The 19,940-nt window shown below is 49.9% G+C and overlaps 3 protein-coding genes across 3 annotated transcripts in view; 1 reads left to right on the top strand and 2 right to left on the bottom strand.

Annotated features, from left to right (window-relative positions):
* Positions 1 to 651: 651 nt before the first annotated feature.
* LOC122380077 (potassium channel subfamily K member 18-like) lies at positions 652 to 15,408 on the top strand. Its single transcript, XM_043362874.1, has 5 exons — positions 652 to 1,393; positions 10,193 to 10,397; positions 11,520 to 11,633; positions 12,295 to 13,625; positions 14,985 to 15,408. Exons 1-4 carry the CDS (start codon positions 970 to 972, stop codon positions 13,082 to 13,084), a joined length of 1,533 nt encoding a protein of 510 aa, XP_043218809.1. The 5' UTR covers positions 652 to 969; the 3' UTR covers positions 13,085 to 13,625; positions 14,985 to 15,408.
* LOC122380079 lies at positions 7,928 to 9,562 on the bottom strand. The gene is made up of 3 exons (XM_043362876.1): positions 9,112 to 9,562; positions 8,807 to 8,869; positions 7,928 to 8,363 (listed from the first exon to the last, which is right to left on the bottom strand). Exons 1-3 carry the CDS (start codon positions 9,215 to 9,217, stop codon positions 8,095 to 8,097), a joined length of 438 nt encoding a protein of 145 aa, XP_043218811.1. The 5' UTR covers positions 9,218 to 9,562; the 3' UTR covers positions 7,928 to 8,094.
* Positions 15,406 to 19,940, bottom strand: part of LOC122380078 (flotillin-2-like) — a 19,003-nt gene continuing 14,468 nt past the window's right edge. Inside the window, exon 11 of the mRNA XM_043362875.1 lies at positions 15,406 to 18,921. Within this exon, the coding sequence (XP_043218810.1) occupies positions 18,883 to 18,921 (39 nt within the window). The 3' untranslated portion in view covers positions 15,406 to 18,882. The remainder of the gene's footprint in view (positions 18,922 to 19,940) is intronic.

Here is a 19,940-nt window from a genome sequence, read left to right as displayed (position 1 = left end):
GCTGGACGTGTCAAATGCGCTCTGATTCATGTGACGAGGTCAAACCAAAGTGTGACGGTTATGTCACACAACTCTTCATGAAGCTCCGTTGAAGATGTTAAACAACCTCGTATGTTTACGTAATTGTCGCCGAGGAAACATCAAGTAAAAATATTAAAGTTTGGCCGAAAAGGAGGAAAGACTGGTGTGAGGTTTCTGAAATAATTGTGTGTTGCTCCTACTGCTTTCATGCCGAGCGGCGAGGAAATATTTCTCTCGTGTTCTGTTTGACATGACACACATCAGCTGTTTGTCAAAACACATCTCAAACGTTTCCCGCTGCTCTGGTGTTGAAACCCGAGAAAAGTCATCAGCGCAGCGCGGCGGGTCTCGGTCGCGTCCGGCCGTCGGCTGCCGCGGCCGATGGTGGTGACCTGATGGGGCCCATTGTGCGCCAGCTGTCCCCAGTCCCCGAATGGTGCCGTCGCACTGTCACCAGTGATGCGCAGCACCACCAGGCCAGGTGCTAAGTGGCCACGAAGCCGGCACCAATCCCAAAATAGGCGACCCGGCGCGGCAGCACGCCCGCCCGGCGCGGCACGAGGCCAAGTGGGCCCGCGCCGCCGCCGCCAGCGCGCGGCAGACGAGTATTTTTGGGCCTGTTTGCTCTTGGCAAAGGCAATGGTTTTCTGCGGGTTGAACGGTGGATACGGTTTCGGTGAAGAGCACAGCATGTGAGCGGTAGCACACGCCGCGTGCTCTCCCGGCAAAGTGCTGCGGTGGCGGTGGGTGGACGGCGAGGTGACGCAGGCGAGTCTGGCGCGGCGCGGCCGGGACGTCTGGCGGCGCAGAGCTGTGCGATGCCCGATCAGTGGTGCCCCAGAGGCACTCAGTGACGGCCGGCGCGGCTGCTCTCCGCACGCGCTGAGCTGCCAGTGAACGCTCCCACGTGCAGTAAATAGAGTATAGCGGCAGCGTCCCCCAGCCGCCATGCCGCCGTCGACCACGGGCCGCGGCAGCTCGTCCAAGTGGAGCACCTGCGGCTACTACACCAAAAACATCCTGGTGTTCCTGGTGTCGCATATCGGACTCGTCTCGCTGGTGGTGGGCTACTGCGTAATCGGCGCCTTCGCCTTCGAGGCGCTGGAGGCGACCAACGAGCTGCAGGTGAAGCGGAACGTGTCGCAGATCCGGCGCAACGTCACCTCGTCCATCTGGTCGCTGACGCAGGAGCAGGACCTGCTGCACGAGTACAACTGGACGGCCATGGTCGGCAGGCAGCTCAAGGAGTTCGAGAAGCAGCTCATCGAGGCGATGAAGACCAAGGGCTGGGACGGCAGCGAGGACGACGAGCACCAGCAGTGGACGTTCGCCGGCGCACTCTTCTACTCCATCGTGGTCATCACCACCATAGGTAAGCCGCGGCTCCATCTTGGTAAGGCGGCCACGCCCTCGTCTTGGTAAGGTAGCTACGTCCTGGTGAGGAGGCTACGTCCTAGTGAGGCAGCAGAGGGAGGCTTGGTCTCACGAAACGTGAAGGAGATCTGTAACCTCGATGTTGTTTGAAGAGTCTGCTCCATAAGGAACGTAGTGATTGTTCTTTCGTTAACCCGGCTGGGCCCCCGCACCATGACAAAAATTCAAAACATCATCCCAAGTTAGCTTACCTGAATCCGCCTATGATTTTTGAAATATCCAAAATACCGGAATATATATACGAAGGCCTAGTTAATGAAGAAGGGTCCCCTCAAGTTTCATCAAGCTCGGTCAGAAAAGAAAGAAGTTATAGCATTTTTAGTGATAATGTGTAAAACGCAATTTTTCGAAAACTTTTGCTTACAGGACCCCCAATTTTGAACTTTTTTGAACTTTTATAGTCAATCTGAAAGTTCACGATGAGAGCAATCGAATGGCGTTTGTCCCATCAAGATAGGACGCTTAGTTTTCGAGATATCAAGGGGGGGGGCGAATCGGCCTCCCCCCCCCCCACCACCACCAGCAAACGTAGTCCAGAAAGCCCACCAGTAATAGGGTTAACATATCTACCTGAATACCTAGCCGAGATTGTGCCCAAATTTGGTATCGATCACATTTGAAATGACGTCACAGTGACGTCAGAAGTCAAATTATAGATTTGCGACTTTCAGTCTCCTCACGATATATCCGATATACGAGACCGAATACAAAGGACCGATTATTATTGGTCAGGAACTGGTTGGAAGTTTTAGGTTAGATGCTTTAGCATGACAGCAGGTGCTGTTTAGTTCATTTACAGTTGAATGCTCAGCTCAGCGACATCAGAAGCGGTCCATATCGGAAAATGAAAAAAAAAACTTTATGGCCTCACTGTAACGTCATCTTCAGTGCTACAACCACCAAACTTTTCTCAAACATTGCCTAGTTACTCGTTTGAAGCTATGCCAATATGCCAAGCTTCACATTCGTGGCTCATTTCGGAGATATTCCACAAAACGTAGGGGGGGGCAGCTTTATGCCCCCCTTTACGGTTTGCAACTTTATGCCCCCTCCCCCCGAGGCTCGTGGGTTAACTGTCTCCGTCTTCAGAGTATCTCAGAAGGTGACATTGAGGCCATAAAAACGTGCGAAAACGTAGCATGATGCAGTACTTCAAAGCCATCGCGCGTCCCTTGCCTTATCATTTGGCATAAAGCCTGGAGAAAGCACCACACGTACTGGGGTTGTGCAAGCCCCCCCCCCCCCCATAACGCTTCCTTCATAACTCTTTCAATAGCTTGGCGTAAAACCGATAAGCCAGTTCTATTTGGTAATGGCTTGTTTAGAATTCCATCAATCAGAGATATTTTCAGAGGACTGTGAGCTATTTTAGCCGAGGCCCAGTCGACTGCTGCAATAATAGCAGACGGGTAGAGCAATGACCACCATCAATCCAAATATCGGCGGCCTCTGACGGGCATTCAGCCCCGGTCGCGCCGCGGGTGGGCCTGATGAGCACAGATGGCCCCTCACAGGCCTCACGCGACTGAGCGCGCTGACTGATGTTTCGGCTGGCGCCAGGGACGTCCAAACTCGTATAGTAAGACGATTTGTACGTCACCAGCACGCGCGTCACGCAACGACTGTCGCCGGTTTATCTTTCATCCACGTCGTTAGGTGAGCGGGAAGATCGGCAGAACGGCAGTATTTTTGTAAATAGAACTTGTAAATAGAGTAAATAGATTTGATGAATGATAATCAAAAAATTAAAATGCCATAACTATTTCATTTAAGTAGAACGGCAAATGCTTTTAATTCTGGTGAATTTTGGCCTAGAATAAATGAACTGCAATTAAATTGTTCTCATTATCAATAAAAATATCTGTAATTCATTCAGTTATGCTCCTTGCCGCTCCACACTGGTCGGAAACGCCATCACGAGAGGCCACGGGCGATTCCGGAGTTTCGGATTATTTTTTATATAGATCGATTTGAAATTGATCAAATTATTATACTTAGGCCAAAAAAACTAATCCGGGTGACCAAAAATAGCTGTAATCAGCCCCCGAAGATGGGGTATCCCAGAACTCGGAAACTGACGTGGAGCAAGAGGTTTCTTGAGCCAGATATTCAGAGTCTTATTGTTGATAGACACCAAATTGAAATCCCATATATTATGCATCAAAATGTTCGTTATGAAGTTGCCGACTGGTCAGTGCAAAATTTTTGGTATACATTTTCCCTAACTAAGATGTACTATAGCTTTTTTATGAAGGCTCTCCTACAGTGATTCTGGAATATAACTGCAAAGTTTAGGTAAGGAAACAACAGGTAGTCCCATCTAGTTCCACTCTGATTTTTTGTGAAATGAAGTAGGATTTAAATTTACACCAGGGCAACATAAAAGCTAACTGCGCATATTTGCGCAAAATTTGCAGGAGCCGCTCTTCCTACCCAACTACCGCCCGCCCCGCCCCAGTTTCGGCTCGGCCGCCGCGCCCGGCTTACGCTGACCTGTGTGGCCTGCACGCATCCATGCGTAGTTAACTGGTCATTAAAAACAGATGCGCTTGAGTTTATGAATTTTGTGAAAAGCGCGTTTTATGTATGCATTTATGTATGTATTGACATCAAAAGCCTCCCACATTTTGCGTGGCGATTACGGCTTGCATTTAGAGAGCCTTGCTATTGACAACCATCACTCGGCTGAAGAAAGTGGAAATTGAAACCTTCGTGAATATAAGGCGCTGCAAATATAGGACACCTGTCACTGACGTCGAGTTACCTTGGGCCGTCTTTTTACATTAGATCACAATTCCGGTATTTAACCCTGACCGGACCGATTGGTTTTCTACATTGACCGGGGAGGGTTGGTACAACTCCCTCGCCGTTTCGCCTCTAATTGAGCTAGAGCCTCGCGGAAAAAAAAACAAGCTTGTGTGCCGTTATAAGACGCAAAAATTAGGTACTACCCGATTTTAAGGTCTTAGGTCAGCCAGTGACCTCTTAGGTCAGGTAAGTGCCACAAGGCAAGGGCTCGGTTTCAGGTTAATTACTTTGCCAAAAATTTGTCGCACTGCCGCGATTTTGGCATAATCGTGTTTGTCTAGCTCAGGCGCGTTGAATGCTATACTTGGTGTTCGGGTGAAGGCAACTTAACCCTCGCCGGCACAGGCCATTTTGCGTCCTTCGACGGCACAAGGGGGGGGGGGCTTACGGGGGTTGGTACGACCCCCCCCCCCCCTCGCGTTTGGCCCCTGATCGAGCTAGAGCCTCGCGGAAAAAACGAACGAGCGTGTTGCCCGTCACAAGAGGAAGCCGATGATACCCAATTTTAAGGTCCTAGGTCATCGGGTGACCTTCCAGGTCAGGTCAATGACCCGAAAACTGGGAAAATCGGGACCTGTTAGAAAGTCGTAAATTGTGGCTGCTATGTGGTTTTCCGGGGTGCTGATCACGAATATCGTATTAGTTTTGATCAGAGATGATGTCTTTAAGCATTTAGACCAGGTCGGGTAGGTCAGGTCAGGTCAACCGGTAGGGGTTGTGACGGGTATTCGTAATACGTGTCAACCGCCTCTGACAGCTTCGTAACATGTTACGAAGGCGCCAAAACTACTTCGTAAATGTTCAAATGGTTGCTAAATTAGAATTCAGCTCCAAAAACTAGCCTAGAAACATGTAAAACTCGAAAAAACGAACCGAGGTCACCCGAGGTCACCAAAGGTCAATGATCAGACCTGACCTTCAGGTGACCTTGACACCCATCCTAATGTATGGGAGCAACATCAAATCACATGTTTGAACGTTTGAAACCACGAAAAGCTTGCAAAAGCGCGGCTAATGCGAGCCGACATACGCCGAATCGCGATTTCGGCCAAACATGGTCACGGAAAAGAGGTCACAGGTCAAAGGTCATTGGGGTCAGGGTCATGAAATTTTCAGGGTAGGTGTAAAATCGATCAATGCGAAGGTACTGAAAGTTTCGTCGCGATCGGCCGCTTTTTACGCGAGTTATTTGCGAAAAACCTTAGGGGGGGTTGCATCAACCCCGTGCCGGCGAGGGTTAAGGTGTTAACCTCGGGTCAAGGTCAGGTCGGAGCCCCTCAGGTCACGAAAATGGTTGAAGGAGGTCATATCGCATAGCATTCGATTCGGCAGGTCTTCCTGAGTCCAATGGTGGCTTTCCCGACTCTCTAGCTCCATCTGATCAGGAGTTATTGACGAAAAACTTACATGGCCTTAGTGACGTCATAAATGACGTCACGCAAAGTCAACAATGCTAAAGTCAAGCACTGGACCTTGCAAGGAGTGCATGAAACCATTCCCGGTGCCCGAATAGCAGCTCCCAATTTCCCTTGTTGACTTAAAGTGGTGCTAGATCCTGTATTATACTCAATTATGACGTCATAACTTAACAGATTTACGTCATATATTTAGTGCTTGACATACAAATGATTACGGAGCGAGCGAAGCGAGCGGAGTCTTTCCTTAGATTAACGGAAATTTCTGAGTATGAGCGCCGGCCGGCCGTGGTCACGGTTTTGCGACGCTTATATCTCAGCAACCACTTGACCGATTTACACGCGGTAATTTTTGTAGGGTAGCTTCATTCCTTCTACCAAGTATTGGACTATTCCCGATGCATGTAGGTGACCCCTTATGCACGTGCCACGTGCAAAACGAAGAGGTGTCACTTTTGTAATTGTTGCAATATCTCGGTAACTACTTGGCCGATTGCGCTGAAAGTTGGCATGTAGGTAGGCACCCACTAGGCAATGCATATCCATGTGCCAGAGTTGGGGTGCTGCTGCACGTGCGCACGTGCAGGGGTCGATTCTAGATCTCGAGAACGGCTGGACCGATTGCGCTCAAATTTGGTACACGGTTACGGAGCAGTTAGTAGGGTGCTGTGCACAAGTCAGTTGGGAACCATTTTGCACGTGCGCACGTGCAGGGTGCCGCTTCCAGATCTCGAGAACGGCTGGGCCGATTGTGCTCAAATTCGGCACATCGCTAGAGACCGGTTAGTAGGGTGCCGTGCACAAGTCAGTTGGAGGTACCCCCACGCAATTTCGCACGTGCAAGGCCCACCCTCTCGCTCGCTCCGTTAGTCGCCCCATAAGGCGCTATACTGGTAGCTTACATATGACAGAGAAGGTATGCAAAGTTGATGAAGTTTGCTTCACTAGTTGTGGAATAACAAGCAAAAAACTTTTGCGGAAAGGCCGCTGGCCTCTCGCTGGAGCGTTTCCGACCAGTGTGCGCTCGTTTCCTGTTTCAGCCTTTTATTTTTGCAATAGATAATGGACCGTACAGCGCGCAAACCGATCACCGAACCATCGTTGGAAATTGGAAAACGGGCATTATGAAGTTTTAATAACCATAGAAAATACATTTAGGTAGGACATTAAAATATACCAATTCTTAACCCTATTCCTGGCGGGGGGCCTCAGGAGCCCCCCCCCCTGAGGTTTTTTGGTTATTTCTCCCAAACGCTTTGAGCTAGGAAGCTCAAATTTTCTGACTTTTACTAAAAGGCTTTTACGCAACATTTCTGAAAATTTTGAGTTGATCTGACCTCAGGTCAGGTCACCAGAGGCGGTTTGGTGACCCTACCTCAGAAAAGTTTGCAATCACGCCAGAGCTAGAGTTTTTGACCGATCAATTTCTTCTCTTCAGGCTTTAGTTAGGGTACCAGTATGTGCAATTTGTATATCTCAGAATTTTCATATCTGTGACCTGAGGTCAGGCCAGACTCGTGACCTTTACATTGCAAGCCTATGGGAAAATATTGAAACGCCTCCTGCTTCGTGTAAACGAGTCAAAACCACCCAATTCTTTCAGTATTATGGAAGATTATTTCATCGGTGATGATCCTGGTGCCGCTAATTGACAGGGGCACCGGCAAAGGTCATCTGAGGTCATGTGACGTCATAAATCGTTTTTCTGTAAATAAATCACGACATGATGGTGCTAAAGACTTGTAAGTGGTACCAAACTGCTCGCCTGGTCAAGGCGCGTCGTTTGGTATGCAGCATGACCATACCCCACAACCTCATTGATGAATGACCTGACCTTGACCTCAGGTCAAATTTCAGATTGACCTGTGAAGGTCATCACATACTTATTTCGCATCGCCTCGGCGAGAGCAACAAAAAATGTATTGGTTTTATGTCTCTATGTTTCTTACTTTAAAAGTTACATAGGTAACTAATTCCAAAACATTTTATCGTTGATGACCTCTGGTGACCTCAATATTGACCTGACCTGAAAATGTTTTATGTAAAAGTTGTAGATCTTTAAACGACCTATCAAACGCCGTTCGCCGTTTGTCGCTGCGATGTGTAGTTTTTGAGATCTGAAGGGGGGCCGAATCGGCCCCCCCCCCGCCAGTTTCTTGTCCCGGCGGAGCCCGCCAGGAATAGGGTTAAGACATAACCTTGAAGCATTATCAAAATTTTCCCCGATAGCAATACAAAATACATGCCCATTTAGAGGTTAAAATACCCTTGTATTAACAAGTGAATTATACACATTCATCCCCACCAACAACTAACGGGAGCTCTGTTGCACATATAAGACGGCAGGATCACTTCATCCCGGCACGTCTGCTGTCACTTTACTGGCCCAGTCCCTAAGACTCTTTCTCTCCACACATCAGCGGTAGTGCAGTTCGTCGTGGTCCGTCTCCCGCTCCGCCACCACGCTGTTGTCGAGCCGGGCCAGCCGGGTGGGCCGGTCGCGCGGCGCGTGCGAGTCGTAGTCGCTGTAGCTCTGGCCGAACTCGCTGATGAAGAGGGCTGGCAGACGGGGCCGGGGCGGCGCCCTGCCGCGCAGCACCACCGGCCGGCAGCGACCCAGCATGTCAATCTGCTGTCCGACCGGACAGGGCGCCGGCCGGACCACGATCACACCCAGCCAGCGGCCTGCCGACACCGACACCAGGGCCGTGATTGTCGGCCAGTGGATAGGGACACCCACCGAGCCGGACAGGCAAAAGAAAACATTGTTAGGTGGAATGACGTAATCTAACTACCTGAATGATTTGATGCAGTTAACTAGCATGTTAGGCTATTGCGCAATCAGGCTCGCAATGTCGGGCACAAAAGGATTGGAATGCAAATTTGTACCTTATACCAGGTATGACGAGTCCTAAATTAGATTACCCCTTCCATATCCGAGGAACCACTAACAGCGTCACGCGACATTGAGGCCGAAATCGGCCTCATCACCCTTCTAAAATTGCACATGTCGCATTCCTTCACGTTGGGGGTACTATTAAAAGACATGCCTGATGTTTACAATGCAAGCACACCATGGCGGAAGGCAGTTCTACATAGAAAAACAAAACAAAACAATAACAACTTACTCATCACATATTTGTGCGTCCGGCGAATGTCATGAGAATCGTGAGAGTGACCTTTGATGTCCCCTGGAAATGCGAAACGTCAGCAGAGTGTACACGAAACTCACGATGAAAAGAATCGCTATCCAAAACAAGAGACATCCTACGCGCGTACGCATAGCCGGTAGGTACGAAACGGCATATTTAAAAAGGCTGTCTTTGTTTATTGTTAAAAGATACAATATTAACAATTAGGAAAATGACACTTGATGCAGCCTCAGAAAATAAACTCCTTCATGTTTCCACTTTTACCATGAGGGTTAACTCACGTTTGGTCGTTGGGCTGAGCATCGCTTTCCTCGCGCCTGCGGCTGGCGGACACAGCGTCACGATCACCGCCGCCGTCAGCAGGAGGCAGACGCGGCCAGCGGCCATGCCAGCTAACGACGTAGGCAGAGCTCCGAGCTGACAGCCCGGGCGAGCATTCCCCGCAGTCCACGGAGTCGTGATCTCCGACTGTTGTCAGAGAACACGGACGAAAGCGATGGTGACAGCGCCAGGTGTTCCAAGCTCCTCACGATCACCAAATATCCACTCAGTGTCTCGGGGTGCAGTGTGCAGCGGAGAGGCGCCCTGCGCCCTGCGCAGCGTCTCGGTCGAGTCTGCCCGGCGGCCGGCCGCCCGCTGACCCACCCAACTCTGCCGAACACGCCCCACTCACGGCTCACGGCCCCACGACAGCACGGCCGGACGTGAGGGCGCCGCCGCCCGGCCGCGTCAGTCGTGACGCACCGCAGCAAACAATGCGTCATTATTGTATCGGATGGCGCCGTGCGGCCCGTGTGAGAGCTCAGACCCTCGGCGCCACCCGAGCCGACCAGGCCCGGCGCAGCAGCGGGCTCCGCGCGGCGTCCGGGCGCCCGGTGTCGGGTTCGGGCCGCGGCGCACCTCCCAGTTCACCCGGCCAGAGGCACGGTCCCGGCCCAGTGCAGAATGTCAGTGCCCGTCAGCAACGGTAGATTGTTTGCCTGTTGTAAACACTGCTGCAAGGTCATTCGCTGCACTGTTTTTACAAGGACATTTACTGTACTGCAGCTTGCAGGGTCACATTTGCTTTAAACGATGTAGCATGTGATGCGAAATACATTTGAACCTTTCAAAAGATACATTTGAACCTTTTCAGTCCATTCAAAAGATACAGCAGGCTGATCACCGATGCAGGCCGCTTTTAGATACAGCGCGACAGCATCATCACAAGAAAGTAGGTATATTAACAAATCAAGACATTCTGTTTCACAACCTATAAGTACCATACTCTTAAACAGGAATAAGAGCGTCGCCGCCTGTGAGTAAAGCGTGCTTGGGCAATAATTCGTCTCGACTAATCGACCCTCAATTTCTGTGCCGCAGGATACGGCCACATTGCGCCCAAAACGGACTGGGGCAAGGTGGTCACCATGCTGTACGCCATCCTGGGCATCCCGCTCATGTGCCTCTGTCTCTCCAACATCAGCGAGGGCATGGCGCACTCATTCAAGGTCGTCTACTGGAAGTGCTGCTGCTACATCTGCACCAAGAAGCCGAAGAAGCGGCGCCGGCGCAGGGGAAGACGGGGGTGAGTTTTTATAGTGTCACGCGTAGATGGAAGACACTGACGCTGCCGCCACTGCCAGTGCCCGTCACGGTCGGTGATATGCTCCTATTATGTAATGACAGACGCTCGTATGGTTGGCAGACAGGAGCCCGGTTCAAAAGGCTCAGCCCGTGCCGGAGAACAGCGCCGGAAGTGGAGAGTTACCCGCGGGCCGCGGCGGCGGGGATCGTGTGTGTTGGCCCGGGGAAGGGCCATCGTACCGGGCTGACGACCCAACCCGACCGGCCCGGACGCTGTTTACAGATGACGTCACTTGCTGAAGGAGCGTGACGTCACCAATCGGGGGATTGTGTTACTCATTGTCGATAGTGAATGGCTCGGTTACGTTTCCAGGCCGCGGTGGTGGTGTTTGCTGGTGGACTCAGTAAGGTTGCTATGCAACGGATATTGAATAAGCACTTACAAGCAAAACGGAGTGGAGTAGGTGCATGATATTTACGCATACCAGTCATAACTCATAACTGGGTACGACATTATTACCATAAAAAAACGCGAAATTTCACCCAAAACAATAATCATTGACCTTTTTTCCCAAGTCCATCCAGTTCGCCGCGCCACGCCGCATACCGATACCGCGACAGTGCGGCTGTTTATATGGCGTTGGCGACAGGCAAGAAGCCGACTGGATTGGTAGGCTGTGCCGCAACACAGTGAAGTAATGCGGCACAGTGGAGTACAGACGAGCAGCGCAATGGACTTGGGAGCAGCGGTGGTTAGCTGGGAAGTGGGAATGCTTGTGATTTGCTACCAATAGAGGAAATGATTTATAGTAAGCAATCCTGCACTCGCAGTCCTGCACAATCCTATCACAACGTCCCGTATCCTATCCGTATCCTTGCCATAGTATTTAACGCATCACCTCATAATCACCTCAACTGAAAAGCCACGATGCTTGTGGATGTTGTTGTATGTATAAATAAATAAACAATATAAGATAACAAGAGTCAGTCGGACATATCATTTATCAGAGATATAGTATTCTACATTTACGTTTTAGTGTGGATATTTATGCTAGTTAGCTTTAAAAGTCACGGATTTGCCGGTGTTTGTACAGATAAGTACCATTACTTTTTCTGTTTACAGATATTCCTCTTCACGGTCGATCCGGAGGTCGGCCAAAAACGCCGACGGCGCGGTCAGCGAGAGTGCCTTCTCGGCTTCCTACGGCGACCCGTCCTCCGAGACGGGAGAGTACAGGTCAGTGATCGACGGGCGACTGTTGGTAACACGTGGAAAAGGGAGACTACAGCGATGCCGCATTTCTCAATGTCACGAATAACCCAGACCTTATTTGTTTATTTGTAATTAATTTATTGTTAATTTAGTAAAACCTAAGTAATTTATTTGATCATTTGTATTTGGCACGATGGAGATCAAACGTCCAATCATGATGGGTAAATTAATTTTTTTCCATCTTTTCCTCTTTGGTCTCGTCCTGTTTCTATCCGCTGCTCAACTGAGAAATAAGCTTCACGGGAATGCTTCACTGACTACCCCGTTACCTCGCCTCAGTGAGCGAACACCATCCAGCAGATATCATACTGTCCCTCACACTGCTCCGACATGCCGTTCCAGGATAAATGATAACAATAACACGTCAAATGTATATTTAAACACACAAAGCTTTCGGTATGAAAATACCTTGATCACTGTGTTAACAAAAATGAGGACAGAAATGAGGACTCTGATCACTGTGTTAACAGAAATGAGGACAGAGTCCTCATTTCTGTCCTCATTTCTGTTAACACAGTGATCAAGGTATTTTCATACCGAAAGCTTTGTGTGTTTAAATATACATTTGACGTGTTATTGTTATCATTTATCCTAACTGTCTTGGATATTCTACATGCCGTTCCAGACTCCCCGACGACGTGGAGCCGGCATCACCAGACGCTTACGGCCGCGCGGCCATCCACAACCACCGGCTGCCGGCCGACGGCAAACGCTCGGCGCCCTCGGAGCGCTCCAAATCGTCCGACGAGTTGCCGGCCACGCGCGCCGAGCCGGACCCTGCCGCGCTGCAGCGCACGCCCTTCTTCCAGAACCGGTACGCGCTGAGCGAGGCGGACGCGCTGCGGGACGAGCCGAGCGTGGGCAGCGGCGGCTCTGTCAAACTGTCGCCGGCGCGCACCGACTCCGCGTACGGCCGCTCGCTGAGCAGCGGCGCGCGCTCGGTGCGCGGCGTGCCGGCCGGCCGGCCGGCGCCCGAGCGCGTCAGCAAGCTGCACCAGACGTTCGACGAGGAGGACGACTCGGACGGCTACGAGGACTCGGACGACGAGGACACCTCCGAGACCAAGTCGGTGCCCATCTGGCTCTGCGTGCTGCTCGTCGTCTCCTACATCGTCGGCGGCGCCTACCTGTTCAAGGAGCGGGAACAGGAGGCCGGCTGGACCTTCCTCGACTCGGCCTACTTCTGCTTCATCACGCTCACCACCATCGGCTTCGGCGACTTCGTGCCCGACCAGAAGCGCAGCGGCCGCGAGGGAGAGGCCATCGCCATCACGTCTCTCTACCTGCTCTTCGGCATCGCGCTGCTGATGATGAGCTTCAACCTGGTCCAGGAGGAGGTCATCAGTTCCGTCAAGAGCGTCGCAAAGAAGCTCGGCATCATCAAGGACGACGAGGACGAGTACGATGACTACTGAGCAGCACTGGATGCTGAGGACGACCAGCGGGCTTCTCAGGGTGTCGAGGATGTAAGAACAAAGGCGATGCCTGTCGAGCAGTTTTCCCGACTGTAATCGCCAGCCCCTGAGTACAGGAGCATGAGACGCCGGCGGATGCTCATCGCGGAGTTCGACAGAAAGGCCAGGCGAATGACAAATTCAATGAGTAGTGTACAATACATTCGTGATGTAACCCACGGGATGTGGATGAAGTAGGCCATTATGCCGTGATCTAACAAATGGTGGAATGCATGTAGGGATGCTGAAAATGTAGCGATCCGCAGCTATCAGAAAGGTACGGCATGGCTGCTCGAGTGTTGGTTCATACGCTGGTGAGGAGCACCCCATCTTTCTGGGAACTCACGGATAGGACGGTCAATGAACGGCCGTTTATAACATATGTAGTAACGAATTCAGCTTTTTGTACTGTGGCGTGTGCAATGTGCATTGTGCATTTACCAAAGATGAGCGCCGCGAAAATTTACGAAGGCAGAGAGCTGCATGTGCCTTTGACGACGAATACAGGGTGTCCCAAAAGTTCGTTCTCACCTAAATTTTACGTTTTTAGGCTCTCTTGCTTAAAGGCACGCTGAAATTGGTTCGTAATTGAGCTTACGTGGTTGCCATGGCTAGTAGAAATATGCTCCACAGTAGCTAATTTCTGTAGACAAAATAGTTTTTGCTAGAGAGCCCGCTTCCTACAGAGACGGCTAACGCCGCAACATAGAGGTCTCTGATACGGGTACGTCTCAGTATTTAGTCAGCACGTGACCATTCGCGACGATTGAGGGTGATTGAGGCCTACCAGTCTGCAGCCAATGTCCATCGCTAACTGGACGCACAGTCAGCAAGTGACGCCGATGATTTGTCGGGAGTCAATCACTGCAAGTTTATCCTCTTTCCAGTCAGCCCTCAGGAGTGAGCCAAGTGGCCAAAACTGTGTGGCGCCAAAGTGGCCATCAAAAAGGTCAACGGGTTAGAAAGTTGGTAAGCAGACTTTTCAGGATGGATTACCAGCTGTTTAAGAGTGTTCTTTCGGGGTACATAACTCAAGGTGACTTAAGCTTTGCTTACCGGAGCGCACAAAACAGTCAAAAACGTCTTAAAATGGCCAAACATGAGTTTCGTTATGCCTTAGGCTAAACAAAACTAGAGGGCTGATGACATCAACCAGGTCATCTGGACTAACTAGTCCACGTTCTAGATGAAACACCCGTCCAAACCCGAAAACAACCCCATAAGGGCGAAGAAGGAGGCCTCCGTTTCGTCCCGTTATGCTCCTATGCAAAAGGCCAGGGTCACTGTGTTGTGGGATTATAGGCTTTCTGGAGTTGACCAAGCTGCAAGTGGCAACCCAGAAACAGTTTTGGGAAGCAGAATGCTTTTCCAAGAACATCTAGGAAGATTTTCAGCCCTCAAGCTGAACTCGAACCGCGAGTATGAACACATTTATAGAGGAGAAAATGGCATCCGGGAGGTTGTAGGCCCATCTTCAGGCAAGACAGTGCATCAGTGCACAGGTCAAGCAAAGCTTAAAAGCGGTGCAAGGAGACTGTGACAGGCGTTTGTGGCAAGATCACATGCCAGGCACTTAATCGGATCAAAATTTCATAAAAAATGGTTGCTTATGCTGAAATTGAGGCTCGTCGAAGCGTAGCGCTGTTCCAGCCTCGAGGAGCTCACGGCGCATGTCAAGTCAGTCTGGGTTAACTTAAAGCCTGCTATGCAGCCAAACATGCCGGTTGGCATGCCGCTGCATGTATTCATGTGTTTGCCTATGAAATGGGGAGCACATTGAGGGGCCATAAACATATCAAAACGCAATGTACTCTGTTTCGCATGCAAACATAATGTGAGAACGAACTTTTGGGACACCCTGTAGGTATCATATCGTGAGCGAAATGAGAGGTGCGTTGTGTGCGCGACGCACGTGTGTTTCCGTGTACGAGTATTCGCGGGAGAACTTTGCATGCGTGTGCATAATGATGGATGCGTGAACGCCTGTGAGTATAAATGCTTTGTAAGTAAGTTATGCGAGTTCTTTATAAAGCATACAGACATGCATATTGCGCACCGACGCTTGCGATGAGCGCACTATGTAATGTATAAATAGGTAAAAATGCACCCCTAAATAATCATGTAACTATACCGTGCAGTGAGCAGTGAACAGAGTGATGGTCTGCCCGTTCCCCGTCCGCCGACCACTGTCCGTCCCAGAGGCGGCTGGTGCCAGTTGGGCTCCAATGCCGACTGTCTGTACATAAACCCCAATACACCGACCACCCGACTGAGAAATACCGTGCCTTGCATCGCTGTATTGTATGTATGTATTGTACCTCCGTCTGCACCGAACAGAGTGCATGCATACAGCGCACGCAGGAGCCACACGTGCTGTTACATGCAAACACATCGACAACGAGTTATCGAATACAATGGCATGTTAGAGACCGGCCGAGCGGGTAAGACTGACGGACTGCCGGCCCGAAAACCGGTGGCCACAACTGAGATGGAACAGAACGAGTGAGCGCCTCCGGCATGAGTGGCCGTGTATTGGACCACAGCAAATCTGAGCCCGGCCTTGGTGGCACGCAGTTCGTCACGAAGGCTCGCTCCCGGCGCGTGTTTACAGGATCGTACGAAGCTACCATGCACTGAGCCTGTGTAGTGTGTAGCCATTGAGCCACCAGCGGCGCTCTCAGGGCTCACTCGTATCGCGTTGTACTCGCAAACCGCTGTTTGGCATTCAGTCCGACTGGCTTCTCCGGCGGACTCGCACGGTACGCACAACAAGGTGCTACAAACACACTGCGATGAGGTGACACTCAGACCGACACAACAGGACGCAGGCCGCTCGTATAGCGCAGCTCGGGTCCATATTGTATTGCATATGGCGTAAAAGGTATGTAGTCGTAAGTACCAACTTAATCATATTGTGGGCGACTTCTATGTCCAAAACGGCACCAAACTGTGAAAGGTGTTAAACTGTCCGTACATATCAAACGGAAAAATACAACATGCAAGTTGACACAGTACACCCTCTATTATGTATGTACATATCTAACTAAGATTACAAATGTACCTACTTGATCTGGCCAATGCATGGATATGGAGGAAAACAAAAACAACGAAACATACTCCACCCGAGCGGCTCTTCAGCGCATGTTGGATAAAAGAACAGAGATGGTAAGGGCAGCTCATCGCCCATTGCGGAATCCACACGTTCTCTAAACAAATTACATTGTATCTGTGCCCGATCAATAAAAAATGCACAAAAAGAGCGGACTCTGTTCCCAGCATATATGAGCACCAGTTCCTGTTCTGGACCTATCGAACGGAAATCGAACGGGCTTGCTGGTATAGAAAATGCATATTTTGTATTGTTGCCCTGATTTAATTCGCATGTAGCTCACAAAAGTATCGTGTTGCTCGATTACATCAGATCACGACTTAAAACTAGTACTCACGTGGCATAAAACATCAAATGTGCAAGCGATGCGGAACACCCAATTAAGCAGCGAAACACGCATGTACAATATAAGTGCATGTACAGAGCAGGCCATCCGGCATTGAGCACTGCTCCACTGCCTATCTCAATGCAGCCGTTTGTCTGCGACATAAGGCGGAACAAAGCACGATCCAAGTTCACAACTTAGTCTACCTACTCACGGTCTCGATACAAGATCAAAATTCAGGCAGCACAACACACCTTTACAGAACAAAACATAAAACAAGCCTGCGTCTATGGCCGTTTCCCAATGTCTATTTTTATGACCAATGCATGTGTCCACATGGTAAGGACGGTAGAGTCACATGGACGGACCGCCGGGCATTGAATGGGAAAGTGAACTGTACCTAACTAGACATGGGACAGGATTGTCAACTGTACCCAGTCATAGGACAGGGATGTGGGGCGGGTATAGGACTTTATAGCGTTGCCGGCGCTCGACTCATTCTCAGCTCAAACTCATCTCACACTCAGTGAACGGAACGCAGGCCCCAACGGCACACGCGTCTGGCACACGGGTTACCGCGGCCCAGTCTACACGCGTCTGGCACACGGGTTACCGCGGCCCCAGCGGCACACGGAGACGGAGACATTACGGGTGCGGTGTGGCCATAGATGGATGGACAGGTGGCGGTGTAAGAACACAACCATTGCAGATGAGTTTAAAGTGGATGGATCCCTTGTGTTGTATTTACGTATTGGTATTGATGCTTCTGCGTAACTGTTCAATTTTGAAATCAATTTCATGATGAATGTCGAATATATTGCACTACACAAAATTTCAGTAGCGGTCAGCTAATGAATCTAGGACATCTTAGGCGGTAAGGTAGGAAGACAAAAAATTGAGTATTCTGTTGCAAGCACAACGGCACATCCAGGAGTAATGCGTTTAGCGATCTACGGGTATAAGCATCGCAGCTCCCTCCACTGAACGGTATTTAGGCAACAGGGTTTTACGCCTAAATCGGTTCTAAATAAACGAAAAATCGTTATTATATGGTTTGACTTAGTTAAAAATAATTAGGCTGCATGATTTAAATGTTAGTCACCTACCAATTTTCTGGTTTCTTTGTTGTATATTTATGAGAATAGCTGACACGTACTGTTTGGAAAAAATGCATGAGATTTATATGTTTGTCAATAAAATATGAATTTCCTTCCTTCCTGATATGTCATATTATAATACCTGAACACGTCCTATTACACTGCATATAAATGACATTCTAGCTGACCATTTCACTTCTACATAACTCTGAAAATCTTAGAAATATTGAGAGCCAAGGAATTTCGCGCCGGGATCAGAAAACGGGAGCAAAAAAATGTTCATGAAAACAAATGTTCAAAAAAAATGTTCCATTGAATATAATTCAGACTGCAGAAGTGCAGAGCGAATGTTTAAACGCCTTCGTAATTCATCGAGATGAAGCTAGGGTGGCGAACTGCTACCTTCTTCATTGTTATGAAAAAACACGCTATTTTTTCATCGGTCATTGTACATCGTTGACCCTTTCCAAACGGCAGCCCTACGAATATATTAAATCAAATGGGGTCTCGAAACATGATGAATAAAAATATGTCATTGAAGCTAGCAGCCAGCTGCAGCATTTAGAATAAGGTACGTGGTCTCTACCGAATAACCTCTAGGCGACTATCTTTAGTTGGCAAGGTTTCAGACCAATGAGACCTCTAAAGCAGCTAATGCCGATGTGGCCTGAACGGCTTCTACCGCTACGCAAGCCTACCCTAATAATGAGGCAGTGAAAATACAAGCAATCCACTCGATCCAGGCCACATGATTTCCTAAAGTCTGATCACAAAGTTGACCGGCTGGTAGGGGCGGCACGGCAGTGGAGGACCAGCACGGGTGCAGAGTAAGTTCAGCACGAGGGAGGCGGCGAGCAGCCCGGCGACCGGGGCCCGCGGGCAGACAGAGGCAGCGCCGCGGTATAGGGAAAAACTGGACTGGCGAGGAGCGGGCGGGTTCCGAGTGGTGACCGGTGACCGGTGGCGGGTGATTAGAGACCAGTGCAGGCAGGTTAAAGCGGCGGAGAAACCGGCTGGGAGCGGCAGTGGGCCCTGGTAAGGGCGATATAGGGCCTTGATAGAGTGACAGTGGATCCCGATAGAGCAGCGGTGGGCCCGACCGACCCTCCCAGTGCTGACCGGCTGGGAGCATGCGATAGCAGCGGCGGCAGCAGCAGTAGCAGCAGCAGTGGCGACGGCAGCAAAAGGCACCAGGCGGCTCCGCGCGGGGGCTCGACACAGGGCCGCTCTAGGCGCTCCCCTGTGCGCCCGGCACCTTCTCCAGAACCTGTCGCAAAGGGGACAAACCATATCCCGTCAGGTCAACTGCACCACCACATACTGAACATTCAACATAGGACTACAGACGTTATACCGAATCCAGCCAGTAAAACGAACGGCTACAAATAATGCATCAACGCGGCAAATACCAAACAGTACAAATGGACATAGAGTTAAAACAAGCAAAGATTAGATAATCGTAATCGTAATCGTAATCGTAATCGTAATATATTTGAAGGCACATCCACTAGGTATAAGATGGTTTTTACGCACCCGAGTCAATTACAATGCATAAGACACATGAGATAAAAATAAAATGAATGAGATGTAAAATCACTCGCCAAGACAGTCAACCAACACTCATACATATATAAAACACCGCATACCTTCACCTTTCAATCATCTGGCCAAGCCTCAATGAGCAGTAGCTTCTTGAGGTTACGCTTGAAGGCGTTTCCGCTAAGACACCGTAAATCAGGAGGCAGCTGGTTGAATGCGCTGCTACAGTGTGCTAACATCCGTGCACCAGAGCATGTCCTGACTCTGTGGTTTTGAAGAAGGCCAGTCTGGCGGGTCTGGTACTGAGTATTGACATGCGAAAACATTGCTGCTATGTCGGACGGCAGGCCAGTCTCTAGGGCAGTTTTTACCAAACACAGTCTGTGATACCTCACAAGCTGCACCGCAGGCAGCCACTTGAGCTGTTGTAGTACATCGGAGATATGTTGGAATTTACGCCGGCCACTAATAACTCTAGCACAAAAGTTAAGGAGCTTCTGGATGCGGTTCAGCTGAGTTTTGCTACAAGACCCATAGATGGTGACACAGTACCGGATGGAGCTGACTACGAGCGCGTTTACAACATAAGCGACAGTCCAGGACGGTAAGACATGTTTGGAATGTGATAGCGAGATTAAAAGCCCAGTGCACTTCGCTACCAGCTGAGTAATGTGGTCCTCAAATGTGAGATACCGATCCATGGTGAGACCTAGGTTTCTGACACTGTCACTTTCAGAAATGATCGAC

This window comes from Amphibalanus amphitrite, unplaced genomic scaffold (genome assembly GCF_019059575.1).
Source record: "Amphibalanus amphitrite isolate SeventyFive unplaced genomic scaffold, NRLGWU_Aamphi_draft 000091F_arrow, whole genome shotgun sequence".
NCBI lineage: Eukaryota > Metazoa > Arthropoda > Thecostraca > Balanomorpha > Balanidae > Amphibalanus > Amphibalanus amphitrite.
This window is presented reverse-complemented; position numbering and strand designations above follow the sequence as displayed.

Bases quoted from the DNA above. Each gene is read 5' to 3' on its own strand.
- LOC122380079 (XM_043362876.1), bottom strand. From the start codon at position 9,217: ATGGCCGCTGGCCGCGTCTGCCTCCTGCTGACGGCGGCGGTGATCGTG. The intron at 8,870-9,111 runs GTGAGTTAACCC...TCGCATTTCCAG, and splicing joins GCTCAGCCCAACGACCAAAC to GGGACATCAAAGGTCACTCT. The intron at 8,364-8,806 runs GTAAGTTGTTAT...CGGTGTCGGCAG, and splicing joins GACGCACAAATATGTGATGA to GCCGCTGGCTGGGTGTGATC.
- LOC122380077 (XM_043362874.1), top strand. From the start codon at position 970: ATGCCGCCGTCGACCACGGGCCGCGGCAGCTCGTCCAAGTGGAGCACC. The intron at 10,398-11,519 runs GTGAGTTTTTAT...TTCTGTTTACAG, and splicing joins CGGCGCAGGGGAAGACGGGG to ATATTCCTCTTCACGGTCGA. The intron at 11,634-12,294 runs GTCAGTGATCGA...ATGCCGTTCCAG, and splicing joins TCCGAGACGGGAGAGTACAG to ACTCCCCGACGACGTGGAGC.